At 42.0% G+C, this 26,193-nt stretch overlaps 1 protein-coding gene across 5 annotated transcripts in view; it reads right to left on the bottom strand.

The window, feature by feature from the left end:
- Window positions 1-26,193, bottom strand: part of PALM2AKAP2 (PALM2 and AKAP2 fusion) — a 267,455-nt gene that overhangs the window by 90,620 nt on the left and 150,642 nt on the right. For 4 of the 5 annotated variants that reach the window (XM_058043266.1, XM_058043271.1, XM_058043267.1 and 1 more), the window contains one exon: window positions 14,186-14,268. In XM_058043266.1, the coding sequence (XP_057899249.1) occupies window positions 14,186-14,268 (83 nt within the window). Of the gene's footprint in view, window positions 1-1,726; window positions 1,806-14,185; window positions 14,269-26,193 lie in introns of those variants that run through there. The other variant, XM_058043269.1, reaches the window with a different exon arrangement.

Raw genomic sequence — 26,193 nt, 5'->3', positions numbered from 1 at the left:
ACTGGCACTATTACAAAATATCTATAAATATGGCTTAATTTACTTAAGAGCTCACCTGGGACTTGTACTCTTTGTACAGCTAGGAAAACTAATACAAAAACAAGAGATCGGGTCTCAAAAGCCAGTATCTCTATGCAACATTTTAGATTTCTCAACACTTACTTTGGCAGAGGCTACGGCAGGGCAGCAAATGGACTGGCATTCAAATATAAAATGAAGATCAATCGATAAAAAACACTTAATACTGAGTGGTCAGAAATGCTTGCAATGAATACACTTAAATGAACACAATTTCAGCTGTAACTTCTGCTGTGTTCAGAGACATAAAAACTGTGATCTAAAGACATGAGAAAACTTGCATTTCTTAGGGAAAAAAAAAGTCACACACTGTAACAGATGCTGATATATACATACACAACTTCTTTGGGTTCCTGAGGCTGCTGAGACCAGAAAACGTAATTGTGAAATTGAAATAAATCCCTGCCAGATAGGCAAAACCTCTGCAAAACACTTACACAGCATGAATACAAATTGACATACCAGAGCTATGAGACAATGCTAGAATCAGAGAATATCATTACAACGTCGAACTGTTAATCACCACTTATAATAAAAAAACAAGTTTATTTCATTGGTAAAATCACAACTGGGGGTATATGCTCTGTCTCTTCTACCAGCAGGCTGGTACTTGCACCTAATGTACATCTTCTGGGACCTGACAGGCAATTCATCATAAGATAAAAACCTAACTTCAGTGTGATGACTGCTCTTTAAGGCTAATGATTAATGGCATCAGGAACTCAAACACTGGTATACCCACAATAGCTGCCGGCCTGCTCACCTCAGTAATAATTTCAATAACTTTTTTTCAAAGAGACACCAATGTTTCGGAAGTTTACACTGCAGTGGTCCTCAGCAGAGGCCAAACAAAAAAGAAAAAAAAATACTTAAAACTCATGAACTTGCTTTGCTGTTACAGAGGAATCTAAAAATAGAAATACTTGGAACAAAGATACAGGGGATTTTCTGTTCAAAAAAGGGAGTCCAGGAAAATGTGAGATCGCCAGAAAAAACACATGCTGATTAAAAAATAATTACGTCACGGGTTTCTCAGGCTCTCGCTGAGCCCCCTCCCCACGCCCGCTCCGTGCCCACAGCCCGCCCGTCTCCCGGGCACGGCGGCGGCCCCGGAGGGCGGCGGAGCCCCCGGCGAGCTGAGCCGCCCCAGCCTGCGGACACCGCGGGGATGCGGGCACGGACCCGGCTGGGTCCGCGGCCCCCGCTCCGGGGAGCTGCCGCCCGTCCGCCCGGGCCGGGGGATCCCGCAGGACTGCCGATGGCAAGGCTGGAATTGTCCCCCTTCGGCATCCCCTCTTTCCTCCTGGCCTCTTCCCTTCCTCTCCGCGCATCTGCATTCTCCTTTCCTCGTCTCCTCTCTCCCTCCCCGCGATTCCATCTTCCCTCCTCGCTTTTCCCCTGCCCCTCCTCGCAGCTCTGCCGACAGACCCTCACCTCCCCCGCCTTGTCCTGCGTATCCCCCCTCTCCCGCTCGCAACCCGCCGAGGGCCAGCTCGCCGGCGCCGCAGCCACCGCCGCCTCCCTTCCCTCCGCGCCGGGAGCCGCGCTCTCTCTCTCTCACACACACACACACATACACAGGCAGACAGACAGGCAGACAGACAGACAGACGCCGCGCGGACACGCGCATCCCGGCGCTCGGAGATACCTTATCCAAACCGCTCCCGCTCCTCCGGCTCGCAGCGTGCGCGCCCAGCTCCGCGCGCAGCCCCGGCACGTCGGGTCCCCCTTCCTCCTCCTCTTCCTCCTCCTCTTCCTCCTCCCCACTTCCCTCCCCGCCCGCCCCCTTCGCCGACGCCGAAAGAGGGGGGCAAAGCCGCCGCCCGCCTCGTCCCGCTCCGCCCCGCCCCGCCTCGTCCCGTCGCGCCCGTCCCGTCCCGTCCCGGCCCGCGGGGCGAAGCGCTCCCTGCGGAGGCTCCGAGCGGCCCCCGCCCTGCCGCGCTCGGGTTACCCTCCGCCTGCGAGCCTCTCCTGTTACGGTGTCCGCGGCGGGCGGGAGGGGAGGGAGCCGTGACCGGGGGGGCCGAGCCCCGTCGAGAAGGAAAGGAACCCGGCCCCGCGGCTCGCCTCCGGGGAGTGCGCAGGGCGGGAGCTTCGCTCCGCCGCCAGCTCCGGGGGTTTCCAAGCCGCGGGTTTCCAAGCCGCGGGTTTCGGGCTGTTTTCTTTTTGTTCGGTTTTGACTTGATTTTCTTTATTTTTTTTCCTCTTTTCTCTCTTTTTTTTTTTTTTTTTTTTTTTTTTTTTTTTTTTTTTTTTTTTTTTTTTTTTTTTTTTTTTTAATAGGTAGTACTGCTGTCCCGGACTTCTTCAATGTTGCCTGGATCCCAAATATGCTTGCAAGGATTCCCATTGGTCTGCTATTCTTCCTGTGAAGAAGCTCTGCCTTTTATTTTTTGTTTCAATACCAGCTCAATTATCCCCTCAGCTCCTGTGCTGGAGATGAGGAACAACTAACCCTTTCTTTAAGCTGGAGACGGGAAGAATTAACCCTCTCTTAGACGTGCTCGTGGGTTTGTAGATCTCCACAGTAATCTCTGTACATCATTACATTTCCTGGCTGAGGAGCTGCGGGTTGCTCTCACGGGGACCTTTGTCCACAGACTGTTCTGTACCTCTTATCATCCTTGTTGCACTCCTAAGCATGACCCTGATCTAACAGATCTAAATTTGAGTTGAAGAAATACACAAGATTTAAGATGTGATCAAAGCACGGATTCATACAGTGGCACAATGATGTTTTTCCTTGACAATACTTCATGAGGATCTTCTGAGCACAGGAGGTGATGTTTCTATGGCCTGTCATAACCCTGAGACTTTACTCATGCCAGCTCGGAGCCCACCATTTTCAATGACTGTCCATGTGTGTTATTTTACATTCACCTTTACTGGATATCTGATATTTAACATTCAGTCTCATAATGTCCAGGTATAATTCTTCACAATCTTTCCTCTTATCACTGCCAAATAAATTAATTTTGATGAACCTTGCTATTTGACTCCATTCCCAGGAAAGGCATGAGTACATTGAACAACACACATTGCAACACTGACTGTTGCAGACCTCTATACCATCCAGCACCTCCCTCCATTGTGAGAACTGCTGATTTATTCGTGTACTTTGAATTTTATCTTCTAAGCAATTACCGAGCTATACCAGGGCTTTCCCTCCTGTTGTTTTCTCTGCTTAGTCTCCTTAAAAGCCTTTGTCAAGAACCTTTTAAACACCCAGTCTGATATGGAAATTAGATCACCCTTATCCACGTTTTTGTTGACCTTTTCAGAGACCTCCAAAAGGTTTGTTTAAGGCAGGGCTTTACAGCAGCAATGTTGATTCTTCTCAGATAGATTGCACTAAGTGTCCTTTAGTTCTAACCCAATTAGCATCTCTGTATTTGGACAGTACAGGCATGAGGTTTGCAAACCTCTAGCTCTTCAGTCTGTATTGAAGTTAAGTGTCACATTTTCCACCTTCCACTCTTTAGTTGCCAGTGTTTTAAATGGGAGGTTACATGCTGCTGCTGATAGTTCAGCTGCTGCGTTCTCTGTTGAGAACTCAAGGACACAGATGCTCACACAGAGGCATGGTTGCTACCTGAACACAGTGTGATAACAAAAATGATTTGTAATAAAAAGTAATGGAATAAGGAAACTGAGTCGTACACATGTAAGTGCAGACATGTAAGCTGGTGCTACAATTGTAAGTAAGAAGCTATCCTAATAATCAACTACACCTGGCCACAACCCTCTTTGCAAATGTATGTGTCTAAAAACATGCAAGAGTATGGTACAGACAAAACCCCACCAAGGTCTTTGACCAGGGAACTGTCTGTCATTCTCCCTACTGGCAGCCATCTGTTTTCTCTTTCTCAGACTTTGCTGTAAATTCTCTGGACAAAGGATGGGCTTTTTAATGAACATTTTTTACTTGCCACTAGCATGAGGCACAGGAAGGAGGAAGAGAGATCAGCTCTGAACAGGGGTGTTTCAGCTGCACCATCTAGGAATGTCCCCAGGAATGTCTGCAATGCAGTTATCTGCCCAAAGACAGGACTCCTAGCCTCTGTCCTTCTAGGATAAGGTGCTGGAATCACAATGCGTCCTCATTAAGCCTGTTTGCAGAGAGCAGACAGGGAGCAAAGGAAAGCTGCACCTGTGCATGGACATGCATTGCTGATCCTGCCCTGCAGTCATCAGAGTCTGTACTCTCACAGGTAGGCATGCCATCCAAATGGCAATATGGGGATATGGAGGAAATAGGAAAAGGAGCATGGGGGTTGCATGCTTTTTGTATGTTTCACTGGTCTGACCACCCTTTATTTGTTTTTTAGAAACTTCAGCTGCTAGAAATAGAGTAAGGCAGTTATTGAAAGGGAGGAAGGGAAAAAAATTAGTGATTTTCGCTCGTGGAAACCTTCAGATCCATGCAGAAAAGTCCCCTCCAGGCCTCAGAATCATAATTAAAATAAGCATCGTCAAGTATCATGCTTCCTAAGAGTCCCATGTTTTGGAGACTGGCAGTAGTGGACTGTGGAGGAAACTCTGTGGAAACCAATGATGGTACATTGTCAAACAGGGAATTTTAGAGCTCCTCTTCCTCTATCTTATTATTCCAACAATTACCTTCTGCTCCTTTTCTGCTTTCTGGACTCATACAAGATTGGACTGATGCATGTGACTGCAGCACAGATTTTCTTCCATTAGGTAAAGCAATATCACAAATGAGACTGATGCAGTTAATGCTCTGTAATTTTTTTACAGCATTACAGAGAGCTGCAGGTAGCAGAAAGGAGCAATTAATCTTTGCCAGAGTGCAGTCTTCCTTTACTTTTACTGTAATGTTAAAATACCTTTACCTAAATAATGAATTGCAAGATCAGTTGGTACTGTCCTAAAAACTCTGAAAGGAGGAAGAATATAAAGATAGCTGCATTAACCAAATATTTGTCAAGAAAGATAGTTATTTTTAACACTCACATGACAGTTCCTCACTTGTCATTCTATTTCAGGCCTGTTTTATGTGTTTGTCAACTAAAAAGGTGTTATACTCAGTATCACTTCATTCCTCCTCCAATGACTGACCAATTTACATCCCAAGACTGTGCTGAACATGTTGGAAAAATTGACAAAGAAAGATCCTGAGATTAATGTGGCGTCTTGGAGAACATCAAGGAGCTGCGACTGTGTATCTGAAGTTCGCTTGCAGGGGACGGCAAAACTGAGGATGCTTTTCTACTTCTGCAGCCTGTAGACATGAAGACTAGTGCTGCTGAAGCCAGTGGCAACAGCAGATGCTCAAGGCCTCTGACAACTGGGCCATGTGCTTGTGTGAGACCTTGTTATTATACAAAAAGGCTTTTATTCCTGCTCTTTTTATCTCTGCCATATAAACTGACCTAGTTTGCAATCTGCCTCTGTACAGATGTGTGCTCTTCCATGGACAGAAAGAGGATGGAACCATTGCCAACAGAGTGCCCAGAGTTAGAAAGGGGAAGAGACACAGGGCAGCTCAGGATAGGGAGATAAAGAGAAGGAAATTAAAGACAAAGATGTTTGGAGGAGAGGAGAGAAAAATAGGGAGTGAAAAGAGTGAAGCTGTATCAGTATCTGCTGCTCCTCCTTTATTCAGGAGACAGAGGAGTTACTCTGCTTTTGGACCTTGTCAGTACAGGAGAGCCTAGTTTCAGTGAGGCAGTTTTTTTTATTGTTATGCAGTAGACCTTCAAATGGAGAATAATTCAAAGAGGTTACCTCTTCCTATTATAATTTTTTTCAGGTTGCTCTTTACAGCCCAGCACTCTATCCATGTTCTCTATGAACTCTAAAAGGTGCTGAGAGCAGTGCAGAACAAAGAAAGGAAGGAAAATACTGTGGTAATGATGCTGAATATGCCAGGCACTTTTATAACATTTATTAAATGAAATGCAGTCCTGAAAGGTGATGCTTGATATGGTAGCCTCCACACTGAATTCTACTGAATATGAAAAATTAGTTTTGCTTGGCATGCAGATTTTTAAGTGTCTTAGACTGGATGTCTGAAATGTTGTGATTAGAATAATTTCCCTTTTCTTGTGGTTCTGGTTATTTCTCTGACTGAAGAAAAACATGGGGATGAGCTGGATGAGGGAATTCACTAGCTTGTAACGATGTGTGTGAGATGGAAATGGTACTTCAGTGTATTCTCTGTGCATTTATAAAGCTAATGAATGCAGAGATCCACCAGACAGTTAGCAGAAGAGCTGTAGGAAATTTAAGGGTCACATTCATAAATGCTTTATATTCAGTTCAGGGATTAAATGTTGTGAATTACAGAGGCAGGGAGCTGCTGGAAAAGAATTGACTGGAGATCCCTGTTCTATTCCTGTCATTGCTGTTGACTTGTGATGTGACTGAAGGCAAGTCACTTTCCCTTATTTGTCTATATGAGTTGATGAGTTTTAGGATAGGGACTGCCTGTTAGTGGGAGCTGGCAAAACATAATAGGACCTCAGCTGTGGTTAAGGAGTTGAAATAGAAAAAGTTCATACATAGAATGAACTTAAAAATTCCTTTCTGAAGTTATTCACCTGATTTACAGGCTCATTTCCACACATCTATTATGTGGTGGAATAGCTTGGCAAGATCTCCATCAGCCACTCACTACATGAGTAATCTCATTGGTTTAAATGTGACTCCTTGAGTGAGTAATGTTTTAGTATTGGCTCCATAAACTGTCTGAGTCACCATCAGCGTACCAACTACGTGTGAAGCAACCCTGCAAGCACTTACCACACAGTATAGTGTGTTTTACTGCAAGCAGCTCTGTCACTGAAATAATATTCAGCAGTAACTGTTTCTGTAATCTACACCCACGTGAAAAAGTTACTCTACTCTGCAGTTGAAAAAACAGGCAAATTTCTCTGGCCTCATGTTCTCTTCAATGCACGGGAATTGTTAGTTTCCTTTCACAAGAAATCCAAATAAGCATTCAGTACCTGTAGTATTGTCAGGAAAAAATCTGTTTTATTGCAGATTTCAGGAATTCCACTGCATAACCAACTCATGGATCTTCCCTCCTTGCCGAAAATACAGTCATTGCAAATCTGGAGCTGTAAAGTTTCACTTAAAGTTCTTTACAGTCTTATTTCAGCTAGTGTTTCTGCTTTGATTCCTCCTGCCTTATCTTTGTCTGATTGTACCCGTGTCCACAATAGCCCCTGTTCCTTTCCCCTATTGTGACTTCCCCTTTGTGACTCTTTTCAGTCTTCTCCTTTTCCTAAGGGTAGAAAAAAATTCAGTAGTATCCCTCTTTTGTTCTACAAACCCCTCTTTCTACTCAGCTTCATCAATAACACCAATACAAGGCAGTTCTCATAGATGTTTTGCCATGTCCAGCTTGCCTGATTGAGCCAGATCATCCTCAGGCCAGTAAGTGAATCTCTATATATTTTTCAAATTACTGTCTCCATAGGAAGAGCCATATCAATATAGCAGTACTTGTTACCACAGCATTACATATTCTACACTTACATTAACTGGTGGGGCATGATAAACATGGACTACAGTACTGCGACAATTATGTACAGTTGCGTATTGTTCCTGTGATAGAGCGGGCGTAGCAAAAAAGATTTAAAGAGCAGTCATTATTTTAGAAATAGGCAACCTCTGCAACTCTTCTATACAATACTTCAATAGCATATTCTCACAAAAAGCATTTGTTTGTGAACTCAAGAGCTTGATCCAAAGCCCAGTGGAGACTCTTCCAATGCATTCAATAAGCTTTGGATTAAGTCCTTCCTGAGGAACAGATGCAGCCTTTTATTCACTACCAGTGGAACAATAAAAACAACAAGACAAAGAATAAAGTTGTCTGCAGAGAATAAAGCAGTGTTGTCCTGCAGCAGCTTAAATAAATTAGGCTCTATAGTAAAAGAAAGTACTGTAGAGCCGGTCAAATTGTTTGTGTAGGTAATTCACAAAATGAACAGTCCAGAAATGTTTAAGTATCTACACATAAACACCCATACATAGTGTTATTTCACTGATTATTCAACTTTGTAGTATTTGCAAAAACTGAGTTATAATTATAACCATGAATTCCAGTAGTTCAAGCAAAGACAACACAGAAATAATTTGTTGCCGTTAGTGATCGAAACTGTGATGGAAGGAGCTGAAAGTTTTTCTATGCCATAGCTTTTAGAGGGTTCCAAAATGTTTACTAAGACCTGGACTTGAGACAGGCTTTCTTTTAGTAAGTTTATCTCATTCAACTTAGTGATTTCTTATCTGGCCCATGATGTTATCAAAATGCAGGCAATAATGGGTGCTGATGTGCAGAGACCTCTCCTGCCCCTGCAGGAAAAACTGGGGCCGGAGTCACCCCAGGAAAAAGAGTCTGATAAGGGAGATAAGCAACTGTGGGAGATACAGGAGAGCGGGCTAAAGTAAAAGTGACAGCAAACAAGAGGAACAATTAGCAGAAATTGAGCATTAGCAGAAACTAAGCGATGTGGGAACCTGGGACTTGCAGCAGAGACAAAATAGGAAGAGAATGTAATCAGATGCTTTCAATAGGCCTGTGTAGATCTTGTGAAGAAATCTAGTGAGAGATTTACTAGTGAGAAAGAGTGAAAAGTATGGTAGAGAAAGAGTGAAAAATATGCTTTTGTAACACCTGCGTGGATTTCAGTAGAAAGTAGAAATTGGAAAATAAGCCTGATTAGAATAGATTGCAGTCATAGCAAAAAATGCTCTTCAAATGAGTATGTGGAGAGAGACAAGGTGGATTTTGAAAGAAATGTCAATGGAATTTGAGGAACTGTTAGTGTCTGGGACAAGAAAATGTGATGAGCAGAAAAGGACATTAAACAAAACTTTAACCAGGAAAGGAGAAAGAGAATCTAAAGCTGATGACTAATACTACACTAAGCAACTTCTATAATTATTAAAAACAATAACATTTAAACTTTACCTGCTCATATTGCAATGCTCCTAGCCTTTTCAGCTCACAAGTAGCAACCTCCAAAACAGGTCAGTTTTCTTAAATTCTGTACATCTAATTGCTAGGCAAAGCCAACACAGTAGTTATTTCTGTTCCAAGCATGAACTAAATGGAGAAAGGCATATTTTGTCATGACATTTTTTCCTGAAGCATTACCATAGATGTGCTCTGACAATAATCAAGAGAAATACTTCTGCCTTTGCTTTTACTCCTATATGAGGAATTGTCAGCCTCCAGTGACTGAAATCCCTACTACACAAAACATCAGGACCCTCTTCCCATATTCCTAACATTTTCACCTTTATGTTGCTACAGTGTTAGTGAATGGTCCTGCAAATTCTCGACCTTTCAATCTTCTGAGTTTTGCACATTGAAGTGCTAATCTTCAGCAGTTAAACTGCCTTCTCAACACATTTTACCAGGCCCTGGCAAGAGAAAAGCTGGGTGCTTACTCCTTCTAGTGCTATTGCAAAGGTGTTAAATGCCTCCAGCGGGAATGTGTCATGTGTCGTCTGCTGCATAGTGGATGGCAACACTAGAAATAACTGAGAAAACCAAGACTACCTAAAGGTTCTCAGAAAATCAGAGACAAGTGGGTAATATTTCAAAGAAGTGGATTATAGTTCAAAGAAGATATTTTTGTCTCATAACTAAGAATATGTTTTTCACTTCAAATAAAAGTATCATAGCTTCGTAAAGATGTGTCCTTTTCTTGAAGTAGAAAGGAAACAGGCCCAGTGACCAAACCTATGGTCAGCTGAAGGACTGGCTGTGCCTGCAGTAAGCTAAGCTCTTAGCTTCACTGTGTTTTCTGATCATCAGAAGTGCAAACAGGCAAAATGAAGCCATAATAAGATGATACGAGAACCTGATAATAGCCTGATTATAGGTCTGCTGATTAAATACACACTCTGAACAACGAAACTGATGTGCATTTTAATGTCTAACTCACTGTTGGAGCAGGCAGTCTTTGGATATGGAGGTAAGGGGGTCATGTTTTACACAGGTCCACAGCTTGACAGTGTTGTTACTCAGCTTAGACAGTTTCCATGCAGAGTCACAAAAATAAAACTACAAAGCCAGGGGTCAAACATAACGTTGATCACTTTGAATGACTAATAAGTCTCAGGTTTCCCTAAGCAAGGTTGCGTGTCTCCATGATGATACAAAGATGCACTCGAGAGCAATTAGCAGAAATAACTGGGAATGAACTCTTAGCTGTGTGCTGTGACATGCGGTTCAGTAACGCAGATGAATTCTCCTCTCCATCACCCTGCCCAGCTCTGCTGACTTCAGCATGAGGTAAGCTTTGGACAGGACCAGGGATGGTCAGTGCAGTCCGGGAAGGCAGTGATGAGAACAGGCAGGAGCCAGCTGGGGAAAGCATCAGTTGCAGAAAATAAACTATTTTCCTCTTTGAAGTTGGCTGGTACTTAGCCTCCGTGTTTTGCTGCACACTGTGAGTGAATTTCAGAAATATCTGATCACCGTGGGCATAGCAGTGAGACATATCTGAAACTGCCCGAAGAGTCAGGAAGAAGGCTTACACACTGAAAGATCCCAATCATCCCAGATGACAGGGATTTTTGCTGACTGGCCTCTCAATGTTCAGATACTTGTACTATGCAGAAAAAGCATTTCCATTATAAACTGATACAGAATGTTGAAAATATCAAAGCCTCTGCCATTTTGGGTCACCTGGAAAGTTTTCATCCACAACACACTTATGGCAGCAGGACAAGAGGGAGGATGAGGGGAAGGGGCTTATCCTAGAACTGCTTGAATTGGTTTTCTGTTTGTTTATTTAAAAGCAGCAGCACTGTGAAATTAATGATTTTTCCCATAAATTTCTGGACTCACTTAGGTTCTTTGGTGATATAACATTTTATAACACCAATGAAAAAGAAAATTAATGTTCTATACTTCTGATAAAGTATAACAGCAAAATATTAGCAATGAAAGACAAATTCAGCCTACTGCTGATGTTCTCCATGGTTTTGTTGAAATTAGAAGTTGTCCACCAAGTTAACCTCTCAATCTCCTGTACAGCAGTATTACAGAAAACCGAATGTTGCTCATGCACATCTTCTTCCTTCTTGCCAGTCAGCAGCAATAATGGTGGAAATATAAAGACAACCAGCTGCAGTTTATGCTACTCCCACACACATACACTTTTTGAGCAAAAGCTGCAAGAATGGCTCAGTAATAAATTACACTGTATTCTGAACCTGCACTCTAAAGAGAGCTGCAGGCATAACAGGATGCAACAATGCAACAATGAAAAGGCAGCATTTTGCTACTTAGAAATGTAGGAAGAAACACAAAAACCCCCTCCAAGATTACTCACAAACTTTGTCTTGTTCAACAATAGGTCTAATTTGGCTTGTTCAGAGCATGTTACATGGAATGTCTCTTAGGGAGGACTACAAATTCCCCCTCTGGTGATGGAGAGTATTCCAAGTGTAGCGCTTGTTTACCGATCCATATCCTTTCTTCACTGGCTATGAATATCATTATCTATTTGATGTAAGAATTTTCTACACTTAATTGAAAGCTACACTAGCTACCATTTATTTGAACCATACAGTCAATAGCACAGTCAGGACCTAAGTGTAGCTTGTTGTGTCTTTTTTAATAGTTCATTAAAGGGAGGGAAACTTTGTGATGGCCCAGGCCTCCCCTTGGAATAAGTTGTTTGTTGAAAATAACACAGATATGAGGATTTCACTTTCTTGTTTCTATTAATTGAAAATATTATTGAAACAATACTGCAACTAGGTGTGTATAGATTATTTTTGGAGTGGATCTAGAACTGATAATTTTCTTATATGCAAATAACATTGCCCATTTGACATTTCAACAATAGAAAGGACAATCATTTTGGATATCTCTCTCAGCAAACTTCTAAGAGTTTATAACCAACTGCTCTATATAATCTTTGCCTCAAACACAGGATTGTCTCTTCCACAAATTGTTAGCACTTAATACAGGAAAATTTTAGCTCTTTGTCATTTTCACTGACTAAATTAATCCTTTTTCCATGTGGGTAAGGATACTCTTGTGGACTTTATTGACGTTCCTGTGCTGGCATTTTGCTGATTCTGCTCACGCTACATTAGCAGCAACACTGAGTCAGCCTCCCTTTTGCAAAATTATGTCATTAAACCTCTTCCTTCAGCAGGGGGTCTTTATTGAAAAAATGACACCTCTTTTTCAAAGCCAAGGAGGAAACAATGCTAAGTCAGATTTTGTTCTGTGTGATGTTACACTCCCAAGCATTCGAGGTACTGTGCTATTAAAACAAATTGCATTCCAGAGTCATCGAACATTTTCCCCCTCTTCCTTAAGTATGACCTTAATTTAAGCTAGAGAGTGTTCCGGGCTGATTGAACTCCAGCTGAGAGCTTTCCCAGCAGCCCGAGAGGTGCTGCTTGTGACTTTGGAGCTGCCACAAAGCAGCTACACTGAGCAGAGCACTGATAGCAACCAGGGCACGATGTCTGGGAATGCCTGTGCAAGTCCATGCTCCAGCTCCAACCAGAATAATTTAAATATCTGATTTAACTATAACATGAAGGGGTTTCATTTTGACTTATTTGCACTATCAATTTAGACATTACTTTTATTGCTTGTGTTAAAAATTATTTCCCTAATGAAAAGTAGTTAATTATTGATTGGTGTCTCTGAGGATGCTTTGACTTCCTGCTTTTTATAGATTTAACCTTAAATTTGGTCCTGATACTCAGGAGTGTGAAATTCTGTGTTATGCCATCCATTCTAAATTGTTAATTTAGAACATGGTACATGTTGTCAGATTCATATTTGTTATTAGTAGATCTGTTTTGTTTTGGTATTTTTTAAACATTAGCACTGTAGAAAATAAAAAAAAATAGAGCCTGTAGGAAATCTGGATTTTGAGAAAATAATTTTTTTTTAGCTAGTAAAAGAAAGAAGTAAGTCTTGTAAGAAAAATCAAAATGTGTTTTTTGTTTACATTTTCCTCGTTCAAAAAAAGTAATTATGCAGATGCTGGCTTGAGCTGATTATTTACCATGGCCTTTAAGATCTTAAAGGTAGCTAATATGAGCTTCTCACACTAGTTTTCACTCACAGACCAGAAGAAGACACAAGTTTACTGCATTCTATCTTTAAATGCTTCTCTAAAGAAATTTAACTAACTGTAATTAAAAAATTCCAATCACGTCTACTTTTATAGCAGATGTATGAAATATGCTTCATCAGTCTCATATGAATCTATTTAAGAGCCTAGATTGCTGTTTAATTTAATTTTTAAAGTGTGAAAGATTAAAATAAATTTTGGTATTAATATGGCTTATGTATACTCAAGTTGGCATCTTTAGAAATGCCTGGAGTAAAATTTTTGTAGACACCTCTAGTTTTTAACATGGTTGTTTTTGGCTTCAGACAAAAACTTCTTCAACAATGTAGGCCACCATGAAGATGAATATCTTGGCCCTGCAGGAGCTCACTTGCCCATTCACTGCCTTTCCACTCTTTATCTTACTGACAATTTCATTTGCTGCTGTTGGAAATACATAGCTGCACACGACCACAGTGAGAACGACAAAGAAAAAGGAGTGTTCCTGTCATAGCTTTTCCAGCAAAACAGCGTTTCCATGTGCCACCCCACTATACCAGGCTACCAGGAAAATCACTTGGCAAAGCTTCTCAGGCACTTGCCCTCCTCATGCTCACAAGCTGCTCACAGGCAGCACTCTTTGTAGGGGAGCCTGAGAAGAAGAGAATACAATGTGCAAGGGAAGATGTCTGGGAGACTGACTGACAGTGAGGAAGGACAGAGCATTGGTTTGACACCATCTTCCATGAGCTGCCAGGATTATTTAACCAAACTTTTCGAGAGATTCACTTTTGTTGAAAATTGTCCTAATCCTAACTGTGGCACTGGACTTGTAGCTATTTCAAAAGAATGTGGAAGCCAAGAGAATACAGTTTACACCAATGGGGTCTACTGTGCAAAACTACACCCAGCATGACAGCATCCTTGCAGCTGAAGATAGGATGCACTCCACTGAGTGTGGGGTCCATCAAGAATTACGGACAGCGCAGATCCCTGTGCCTCCCACCAGGCCACACTGAGAGGAGACTTACCCCTGCATCCTCCTTGGCTTCAGAACTTTCACAGGAGTATGGTCCCGACGGGTCCCTCAGCAGCATAGCCAATCCTCCTGCACCTACAAAACCAAAGACATTTATTGTCCATGGGAGAATACGCATGGCTGAGAGGTTTTTTTGTTCTGATTGGATCCATTTCTACCCACCATGCTCTGTCACCAACCTGGTCTTTTGTCATTGTTGTTAAAGAACATAGAAAGGCTCCAAAACCATGGCTGACAAATATCTTTGCCAGCTGTAGACAGCTCTGTGTGCTGCGTAGAGGCGGCTGGCTCTTTGGGGAAATTGCAGTAGGTGGTTAGTGTTGACGCAGTGTGCCATGGCTTAGGAAGAACATACTCCATTTCAGACTGCTCAGTAGCCATCCCTGTCCCTAGGGTGGTTCCCAGTGGCAGAGCTGCCCTGGTTCCTCATGGGGTGGTGGGATGGTCTTTGTCACCCCCAGGCAGCTCCCTAGACACTCGGTGTTCACCCATGTTGCTGCGCTGAAGGTGTGCCTGTGGTCACACCCTCTATGAGCTTGTCCTGTCTCTAGAAGAAGCCAGAGGACTTTTCATCTCTTCTGTGCATCCACAGGGCAGGGCAATTAAGAGCATCTGGACCCCTAACTAAGGTTATGTCTTATTAGAGAATGCTGTTTTTTCATGCAGGCAGTAGTTACCACTGCTTATTGGGTCATGTCAGGCCACAAGCACAGCTTACAGGGAATGGTATGAGCAGCCTGTCTGCTACAACCTCTGCACTTTTATTCCTGTATCAAGCTTAGGCCTTAAAGAAGGTAAGAACATATCCACTGATCTCACTTTCATGGACAATCTTGTTTAAGGCAGCTGCTCGATTGCTTTCAGAATTTCCATAACAACGGCAATAATTAAATAATGTTGAGTTAGAGTCAGATTAAATCAGTGAATATGTTCTAAGTTGTGAAATTAAATTATAGGGGTTACATGATCTCCTCCATAGAGAAGCAAGATGCGTAAGGATTTGTGTATCATCTCCAGTAGCTCTGCTGAAGGTACACATTCACACTGGGAGCACACTGAATAAAGTTCCTTATGCTACCACAGCTCAGTGCATGCCTACTAAATTTGAAATAGGTCTCTCATGTAATAATACATCTTGAAATGGCTCTGAAGCTCTTGGTTAATACAAGGGTAGTTATTCATGCCCTCTGCTGCTACTTGAGTCTATAATCTTGAGTGTATCTCTTCAACTCACTCCTGTTTATGTATGTACCACCGTTGTGTTATGATTATTTATGCAAAAAGGATCTGTGTTTCAGAGATACCCTTTGCATGTTTTGCTCCAGTGGACAGTGGCACATGCTAACAGTGTTAGCTTGAGGTGCAGTTGAGACAGACTTTCACTACAGGACCTGCATCTTTTCTTCTAACAATATTGGCAGGTTGCAGCTTCATTTAGACTTCTTTTGCTTTGGGAGAAGAATATTTAAAAGTGCCAGTGGGTCTTATGTGCCCATAAAAATCCTGAAAATGCTTTTAACTTTTCCCAGCACAGGTTCTCTGGAGCTGGTCCTTCCTTTTCCTACCTGCTGAGCAATGTTGTCCGTGTAGTCCACAGAGCCAATAGATAGCCCTCAGGAAGCCTTGAGAATTGCATTAAAACCAACGTGAGAAGGAATGGAATCGAGACCTTTTTTCTTGTGTTCTCCACACTTTGAAACACTCTACAAAGTCAGAACTCTAGTCCTATGACTTTACCACGGGATTAATCCCTTTTTTGCATTCATCTCTATGCTCTATGGTGTTCCCATATAGCATTGCTGCTTTGGAAGTAATGTTGCAGAAAAAAACAACTAGTTTATTCTGCTCTGAGGTTTTTTTTCTGTGTTTTTTTTTAATCTTTCCAGCTCTCTTTGATAGCTTTATTCATGCTAATCTCAGGAAGAAAGATTCCTTCTTTTTATATAACTGTATGTAACATTTCAGCATAATGGGTCTTTTATTGTCTACTGATATCTATATGCTCTCTTGCTTTCCAAAACCAGATGTGAAAGAGATCTGTGTACCTTTTTTTATCATTTCACTAGAACTTCCCTTCATACCCTAGCTACTGTGCATCTTTTTCTGCAATGTATTTGGAACTGTGAAGCCTTTGCATGTTATCCTTGAATGGATGCCTCTGCATTATGTTGTAGCTGTCGGACTGGATCAGAGGATAGGAGCAGTCGGTGCTGAAATATCCAAGTCTATATTATAAATACTTCCAGGATTTAATGTCAGGCTAGATTTAGTCCAATTCCTTGGAGTGAATGTTACCATACTGTCATAAGGAATACTACTTGATTTGAATATTTATGTTTATGCTATGGTTTGGGAAGTGTTCCATGTGACCCTGCAGCAGAACTTCTGGTTTGGTTTCCTCCAAAAGCACTCTTGCGTGCAACTCAACAGTGCATCTGTGGTGTGAATCACTCCACATCTGAATCAACTGCAAATGTGGTAGAGGAGAGAGAGATGAGTTCACTAAAAACCATACTACTGCTCTCTGATGAAATGCTGATGTCTGTGCAGCCTAAGCCCAGCAAGAAAGTGTAGCCTGGTGACTGGGATGCTCAGTGGAAATGTGGGTCACCTAATTTCACACTTGTGCCACAACTAGCATTCTGCATACCCCTTGGAAGGCTCTGGTATTGTCTTAAGATCTCCACTTGTAAGATATATTCCCCATTGATATGGCAACACTTGAAAGATTAAGGAAAGAGTATTACAGTGATTGAAAATGTACCTTTCTAGAAAAAGGTCATGAAAGTCTGAGGCCTAGAAATTAACATGCATAAGGAAATTATATATTTTCTACACACCTCACAAAATAAATAAGTATCATGAGTAGACTTCATCCCCCACTGTTTTTAGTGACAGGCCATACGTGCTATAGCATTGACCTCAGACTTGATTTACATTAAGGACATGGCAACTTCATAATCACCCTTAGATTAAAAAAAAATATCCAAGCATGTTCACATTCATGGACATTTTATAAAGGCCTAGATAGTACCAGCTCCTGCTGCCATTATCACAGCTAAGTTTTTACATTTATAATCATCTGTACAGCAGTGATGAAGTAACTCAAGCAGAACAGCTGCAGGGCAGCTCCATCAGCACTCTTGGGGCTCAGTGGCTTTTCATCCATCTCTGTGCATGCTAGCTCCACGTCTGTGCAGCACTGTGCTGACTTCTTTGTTTCCTTTTATTTACTGTTCATTTCAACTGTGAATAGAGTTTGATAGATGGCAGGAGGTTTGCAATAAAGAGGGCCAAATAATATTACAGGAATGAAGCTGAGCTAAATTTTTTTCCTTAAGAGACATATACATGCAGATTTGGGAGAGAAATCAAGGTACAGATAATTAGAATGAGTTTGGGCTCTCATCAGCATCAGCTAGTAGAGAAAGGAACAGATATTGTCAAGACAGGAAGGATGAAATTTGAGTAAAAGTCCAGTAGTTCCTGGTGATTTATTTGGCAGTGAATGTGCAAAATGTGGATGGAAAAGAAAGGTACTGATGAGGAATCTGGAAAACTGCTGTGCACACCTACTCATTGCTCTCAACAAACAAGGGAAGATTTTATCTGCCTGTTCCTGAATCACAGTTCTTCATGGTTAGCACTGTGACCACAGGGAAGCACCTCTGATTGGGCTGGCTTTGGCCTGTGGGCACCACACTCATCTCAAGAGTCCTTGCTCCAGCAGTCTCAGTCTCCCAAACACTTTGAGTTTCTGTTCTACTTCCACAGAAGCTAGACAGAGAAAGGAAACTTAAAGGTGCAATTCAGCTACTAAAGTATGTAAACGCTCTGCAATGACCCAAAACTCCTTTAGAAAACCCAGGATCTACAGATCTTAGGATCTCAGTTTTGATACTTGTTTTAGCGACAGAGAGCTCCGTGTTTTCAGCATACAGACTCCATTGCTGTGCTATTAAGCTGTCAGGAAACAACTCCAAGCCTACGCCATACAGCCATTAACACTGGTGCAGTCTCTATCAATCCAAAATCTGGCAGCCTACATCCTCTTGTCAAAGAAATTAGTTCAGTAAAGGAGCAGGTTGTAGTGCAAGAGAAGATGAATCAGAGAACAATTTAGTGCAAATATGTGTCTCCTCTGAGGAAAAGGCAGATAAAGTACTTAAGAGTATTCACCAGGAAAACTAAATCAACCTTTCTTCAGTTCTCCCACGATAGTAATTTTTGTCTGACCAAATCAGCCTTCTGCCAGAATGCAGACGGATCAGTTTATTCTTTTTCACTGAGACAGTTTGTTTGTGGAGAACACTTCTAGTCCTTTTCGAAGCCAAGGAACATTGTATACGTGTCCCAAAAGCACAAAGTATTATTCCTAGATTGTTCCTTTCTCCCTTCTGCAGGGTGCTTGTATCCCTGATCTCTTGGCCAGTCTGCTGCTCACCAGCGTGCCTCCTGCCCTGTTCAGACTGGAAGGGAGCAGGTCATCTCAAACCACGTAAATCCTGCATCATCATTTAACTTGGTCTTGAACAGGCCAAGGAGGGAATTTATTACAGCAACTATTTTCACTTGAGTTGAATCACAGGAATTCCTGCTGTATCTCAGTCTGCTTTCTTTCAGCTACCCAGGACTTGTCATTAAAAGGAAAGATTGACTATGTCCTCATGTTAATGTCTTGGCAGTGCCAAGCTCAGCCAGCAGGCAGACACCATGTTACACTACACAGCAGAGTTTGTCACCAGTGATTCCTGTGATTAATAGAAGATCTTTAGAAAAATAAAATCCTTAAAGAAGGAGAGGGAGGAAAAAAAGGACACAGTCTAGGAAAAATCTTCTAGCAAAACTGCTGACACATTTATTTATTAAACCACTAAAAGGCTTGGTGGTTTCCTGGTGTTCAGACTGGGAGAGATCACATAGCAGCAGGAAGAAAAAGGCATAACTTCAGTGGCAAAGAAAACCACTCATTTATCTGTTTTTTTGCACTTTAATGATACGCTGAGGCATTGCATGCTTGCTATATTTTGAAACAACAGCAGGGAAAATTTCTTACCCTTTAAATCATGTTTTGAGGGCTCAAAGAGTTAAGAAAAATTTTATACTCTACTTCATAAAATCTTCAGTCTTAGAAAAACTGTTGCAGAGAGTGCTGTAGGTGCCACTTCTTTTTTATGTGTCTCATTGCAATTGTCTGAAGTGCAGCAGCTTACATAATGTGTTTTTCTGCATCTGATAGTCATGTTATTAACTGGGTTGAATGCCCAGGTTATAGAGCTAATAGCACAATTCTCTTTTGCTGATTGGCTTTTTCTTTCTAAATGGTTCCCCTTTTTTCAGCTTTCACACTGTGATGTATTTTGTACTTAAATACAAATACAACAAAAATCTCCCTGCTTTTACTAGCAGGAGGGAAATCACACTTACTTTTGCCTCAAGGAAAAGGAGGCTTGGCTGGTGACATCACTCAGAGTGCTGGTTGGTTTGTGAGCATGCCAGAAATACTATGCTGCACCTAAGAATAAATGTCGAAGTGTCAATCTCCAAAATTCAGGTGTATATTTTAGATGCAGATGTCTGGCACCAGTTTGGAAAATATCTAAGAAGACTTTCATCAGTGGTTGCAGGCAGACCAATTGAACCCATTGTGCAGATCTCCATCACTGAGATGGATTGTCTCTCTTCAATTCAGGCTTTCAGTTGTGATTTGAACTAGTTCAGTCTCACCATACTCTTGACATAGTTTTTGCATGTTTCAGTTGTGGGGGAAGTGATGGTGGCTTGGAAGACCAGTTATATGTTCAGCTATTCACTACATGGTCATGCAATACTAGTCTCAATACCTGTCTTTTACTCGTTTTAACAAGGAATTTCTACCTACCAACATAGCTCCTAGTGACCAACTGTGATGAACTATTGTTGATTCAGATCTTTGTGCATTTTCTCATAGATTTAGCTCTGTGGGGAAAAACCATTTAATAGTTAGTTCTAGTACCACAAATAGCTGCAACTGTGCAATGAAGTTCATAATTTCTGCTACAAAGCAATCAAAATGCCCTCAGAACCATAATCTACATATATTTTGGAAAGAAACCTTAAGTATAGACCAGCCCTAAGATTAAAGCTATTCTAAGAGAGTAAGATTGCAATGTTGCTTCGAAAATAGCTCCCAGTCCCAGCAATCTTGATCATAATGAGGAACTTTTGATGGAAGTGAGAGGGAACCACTAAAATTTTTGACAGAGAAAATGTTTGCAAAACATAAGCTAAAACTCTGTCATGAATTTGGAGACATGAATAAGGGAAAAAACTTGTGAATTCTGTTTCTCTGGCTTGTAATAATTTGCCTTGGAGAACATTCCCTTATTTGGAATTACCAGGTAAGAAGAGTGATATTCTATTGTTAAAAGAACAGATAGCCTCCCAACTTCATCTAGATTTATTTCCTGTATGTGACAGAAGTGCAGCCAAATGATGAATTTGTTGCCTTGAACAAGAGTTTAAATTAGCAGAGAACTCCATGAATGATATGAAGCAAGGAAGCACAAGTGATGTAATGTAAGTTCTTTTTAATCATGACATTTTAAACCTAACCACAGAAAGAAAGCAGAAGGTAGCAGAAAGATTAACTGCTACTCATAACCATTCTCTGTGAGGAGAAAGAAAAACCATCACTTACAGAAGCAGCACAGAAAGTGCATCTGTAGTGCAGGGGAGGGGATAGGTTGTAGTACTAATGGTGTTTCCACCTGTATAAAGGATTTCTTGGCCCCAAGAAATGCATGTGTGTAAATAACCACAAAGAGGAGGTTCTAACCTTCTCATCAAAGCCAACAGAAAGGACTGCAAAAGCTATGTCAAATTCCCTCAGCTGCTGAGTCAGACAACTTATCTCCTCTCTTCCTCATGCTCATCTTTCCTACACTGATGCAGACAAGGCATATTTTTATGATTATTTTTTAAATTTCCTGAATTAGACCTGCCGTTGCATCTACCAGTGGTTGGGAATACTCCATACATATGCAGAAGATGATGTGGATGCATCTGCAATGGTCAAAAGTGACATGTGCAGTTAAACCTACTTTTCTCTTTGTTCACGTTTAGCAGCAGACAGGACATTCCCCACTAGTATCGAATAGCACTGTGGAAGTAAATGTCTGTGTCTTTGCAGGGCACCTCCTGGGAATGGCAGGAAAGCAATTTCAATTTTTCAGCTATGTCTTTAGATGATTTTCCAGTTATGCTTATCTGCTTTTTTCTGTGAAAAAACAGCTTGACTCAAGAGGGTAAAACCTTATATATGTCAGATGGCATAACTGCAGAGGGAGTGGGACAAACATACTCTGTTGACATTTAGCTGCAGGTAATAGAGTGTATATGAGAGAAACTACTGCCATCAATTTTCCTTTCACACCTCATGGTCTCCTAGGAGGTGACATTTTGAATCTGGTTTGCATTTGGAGATTTTGCAAAAATATCTGGCTCTCTGAAGGTGACTACAAGTGAATGAACTGCATGCATCCACCTGTGGATTTAGAAATAAACAGGTATAACTTTTTCTGAGCAGCTGGGTTCCATGCTGGTAAAAAATATCATATTTCCAGATTTTTACATGTTATCTATGAGTTTAACTACTAAAATAAGGAGGTTTATAGCACAAAACCATGAAGAACTAGTTCAGTTTTTGACAAAGCAACAGGAAGACCCCTGACAACACTGAGAGTGGGTTTGTATGCCCAATTATTTTGTAGTGGTTAAGGGCCAGACTGCAATGAGCCAGACAAAGCCCAGACTATCTGTGTCTCCAGTTTTGCATACTTTTGAGTTAAGGGGAACAACTGTCAGTTGTTTTGAAGAAATGTGCAACTTTTCTGACAGAAAAATTTGCATCAATATTTAATGGCAAAGTCAAACTACCAGTTTTGCTTGATAAAACAGTATTAATTAATGCCTTGTCACTGTTTTCTGTTGTGGTCAAGGTATGAAAGTGTCCCATCCAATCCTACATTTGTACTAGACACACATGTTAACGCAAAACCTGTAAATTCTGCAATGGTAGAGTCAAATCTTGCTAGTCCTGGCACATGAGAGCTGAAAGGTGCAGGTCAATTGGTGTCATCATGGCATGAGCCATAAAATCCTGGAAAGTCATGCAATCCAAGAGAGTGTACCCTTTCAGGCCATGTATTAGTTTACCTGAAGTTGAGGGTAGATCTACTATCTAGATGCAGAGCACTGAACAGAGTTAGTAAATGTGTAATCAAACTAAAATCACCAATGATGTAAGGTTAATGTAATCTGACTTTTGACAAAAGGACATCAGAGATAAGATCCAGACATTAAAGGATGAAGATACATGTCTTTACCTAAGCTTAGCTGTGCCACGTGGTAATCAGTTTCAATTATTTCAGAGGGGGTACTTATAGAGTAAGTTACTGTTCAATTAGAGAAGATGCATCAACCCCTGGACTCTGTGGATAATCTTAGAAAATTATATATAATTGGAAAAAATTATAATGTTTGCTTTCAAAGTATTACTTGTTTTCACTAGCAAACAAAATCGCCAGATATGGTATATCCTTCTCAGTCATTCACAGATCAACTGCCCAGTTAAAATAGCTAGTGAAATGTTTCATTTCCCAGCCACAACATTCAAAAGAGGCATGGTCAAAACTCTAGTGATGTTTCTTATTAAAGCCATATGCTTTAGAGAGTTCAGTCAAGGATTTCTTGACTCCTAGAGGAAGATATCGAGTTCTTTAAAAGAAAAAGCCAAACTAAAAAGAGAATAAATTATGATTTTGGTTTCATGATATTGAGCTATGATTTTCACCTAAAAGGTTTAATATTTCAGGACGGAGTTAATGTATAATGTCAAATTATGAAACATCCTTCACCTTGCAGACAATACTTAGGACATTGTGAGAAATATAATGCCCTAAACAACCAACACTTCACAGAATCACAGAATAAGCTGAGTTAAAGGGATCCTCAAGGATCATTGAATCCAACTCCTGGCCCTGCACAGCTCCATTCCCAAGAGTCGTATCACATGCCTGAGAGCATTGTCCAGACTTCTTGAACTCTGTCAGACTGGTGCTGTGACCAGTTTCCTGGGAGCCTGTTCCAGTGCCCAAACACCCTGGTGATCAATTTTATCCAACCTAAACCTCCTCTGACACAGCTTCAGGCCATTCCCTTGGGTCCTGTCACTGGTCGCCACAGAGAAGAGATCACTGCCTGCCCCTCCTCCTTTCCTCACAAGGAAGACGCAGTGAGATTTCCCCTCAGTCTCCTCTTCTCCAGGCTGAACACACCAAGTCACCTCAGCCACTCCTCACAGGACTTCCCCTCAAGGCCCTTCACCATCCTCATGGCCATCCTTTGGACACTCTCTAACAGCTCAATATATATGTATTTCTTATATTGTGGCACCCAGAACTGCCCCCAGCACTCGAGGTGAGGCTGCCCCAGTGCAGAGCAGAGCAGGACAATCCCCTCCCTTGCCTGGCTGTGATGCTGTGCCCGATGCCCCCCAGGACATGGGGGCCCTCCTGGCTGCCAGGGCACTGCTGGCTCATGTTCAACTTCAACCAGGATCCCCGGGTCCCTTTCCTGCACTCATTTCTGTTTTCCAGCCTGTCATTCATCTGTCTGTCTGTACATCCAGGGTTGCCCCATCCCAGGTCAGAACCCAGCACTTGCCCTTGCTGAATTTCATGCAGTTGGTGCCTGCCCAGCCCTCTCATTGTCAAGGTGTGTCTGCAGGGCCTTCTGGCCTTTGAGGGAGTCAGCTGCTCCTCCCAGTTTTGTATCATCTGTGGCCTTACTTAGTAACCCTTCCAGTCCCGTGTCCAAGGCATTTGTGAAGACAAAGAGCACAGAGCTGAGCATGGAGCCCTGTGGAACCCCCAGTGACAGGTCACCAGTCTGGGGTCACCCCATTCACTGTGACCCTTCTGCCTGGCCCCTGAACCAGTTGCTCACCCCTGGCATAATGTGTTTATCCAGCCACGTTTTCTGGACAGTTTGTCCAGAAGGATCCTGTAAGAAACAGCATCAAAGGCTTTACTGAAATCCAGAGAGATTGCATCAACTGGCTTCCCTTGATCAGCTAGGTGGGTTATCTTATCATGAAAGGAAATCAGGTTTGATAAGCAGGACTTTCCCTGCATGAAGTCGTGCAGGCTGTGACCAGGGACTGCGACCTGAAAACCCTGTTCTTCAGGTGTTTTTTCAATACTTCCCAGAATAATCTTCTCCAGAACTTTACCAGACATTGAAGTGAGACTGACAGGTCTGTAGTTTCTGGGGTCCTCTTTCTTGGCCTTCTTGATAATTGGAACAACATTCATCAACTCTGCTCAGCTGGGATTCCTCTGAATGTCCAAGGCTGCTCAAAAATCAACAAGAGAGAACTTGAAATTACATCAGCCAGCACTCTGAGGATTCTTGGATGAATGCCCCTAGATTTGTAGGGATCCAGCCGGAGCCGCAGATCCTGCACAATTTCAGGTTTGACTGGAAGTTCAGCATTTTCGCAGTCATGGTCCTCCAGACATGGAGACCCTCTTGGTCCTTCAACCATGTTGAATACAGAGGCAAAGAATGCATTAAATACCTCTGCCTTGTCTATGTCACTGTTGGTGAGGTGACCATTCTCATCCTGTAATGGGCCAATGTTATTTCTTCACTGCCTTTTGCCATTAATGTATTTGATAAAACTCTTTTTATTTCCCCCAACATTTCTGGCAAGCTTCAACTCCAGTTGAGCTTTGGCATACAATTTTCTCCCTACAGTGGCAATCAACATCTCTCTGTTTTTCTCATATGGCCTGACTTTTCTTCCACTGCGTATATACATTCCTTTTTTGCCCCATTTCTTGTTCAGTCAAGCTGGCCTTCTGCCTTTTCTGCTTGACTTCCAGCAATTGGGAATTGCCTGCTCCTATGCCCTTAGGTGGTGATGTTTGACCAGCACTGATGGACCCGGGTGCTGCAAAATCATTTTCCCAGGGGACTTTACTCACTATTTCCCTGAGCAGCCTGAAGTTTGTTCTCTTCATGTCCAGAGCTGAGGTTTTGCTGGCACTTTTCCTCCTGACAACAACTGCTCTGTCATTGCTGTGGCCAAGATGGCCACTCATCTCCACTTTGCTCACGAGATCCTCTCTGTTGAAAAGCAGCAGATGCAGGAGGGCAACTTTGAATTGTTTTCCCTAGGACCTGCTCCAGACAGTTGTCATTCCGGTTTTTTAGGAATCCTCCAACCTGGGTTGTACTAGCTGTGTGGTCCTCTCAGTTAACTTCTGGCGAGTTGAAGTCCCCATGAAAGGACAAAAGCAGTTGACTTGGAATTGGCCCTTAGTTCCTCAAAGAATTCGTTGGCATTATTGTCCTGGCTAGTAGGTCTATAGAAGATTCCCACATTGACATCCACATTATTTGTTTGTCCCTTGATTTTTATGCAGAGGCTATCACCTGTACCATTGCCAACTGTGAGCTCCCTACATTCTAACCCTTCTGTTACTTTTAAGTCCTGCTGCAGAGAGATGGGCTAACTGGATATAACTTCCCAGATTGCCCCATGCTTTGAGAACTCATGTAAAAATTTCATTCAGAAACAGAAACCCTGCACATTAGTAAAACCTCTAAGCCTCTAGATAAGCAAACATACGGGAGATTAAAGGGATGCTTTTTCCCTGCACTTCCTAAAGGAGCATAGGCCAGCCATTCCCACAGGGCTTGGTCCTCTTTCACTTCTTCAAAGTCACAACAGGTGCTCCTTAAAATGTGCCCTGCTGGTGCAATTCAAAAACTATGACTCTTGTGTCTGTGGTATGCTAAACATGGCTCCTCAAGTGTAGAACAAACATCTATGGCACAATCCAAAGTCAGGAGGAAAAATCTGTTTTTCTCCTGCCAGCTTGTGGAAATTATCACCTCAGTTCTACTTGTTCTCTCTCAGCTGTTTATCTGTCCTGTAACATGCATTGTCTA

This window comes from Melospiza georgiana, chromosome Z, assembly GCF_028018845.1.
Source record: "Melospiza georgiana isolate bMelGeo1 chromosome Z, bMelGeo1.pri, whole genome shotgun sequence".
NCBI classification, from domain to species: domain Eukaryota; kingdom Metazoa; phylum Chordata; class Aves; order Passeriformes; family Passerellidae; genus Melospiza; species Melospiza georgiana.
Note: the sequence above shows the minus strand (reverse complement) of the source record. Positions and strands in the feature narration are given on the sequence as shown.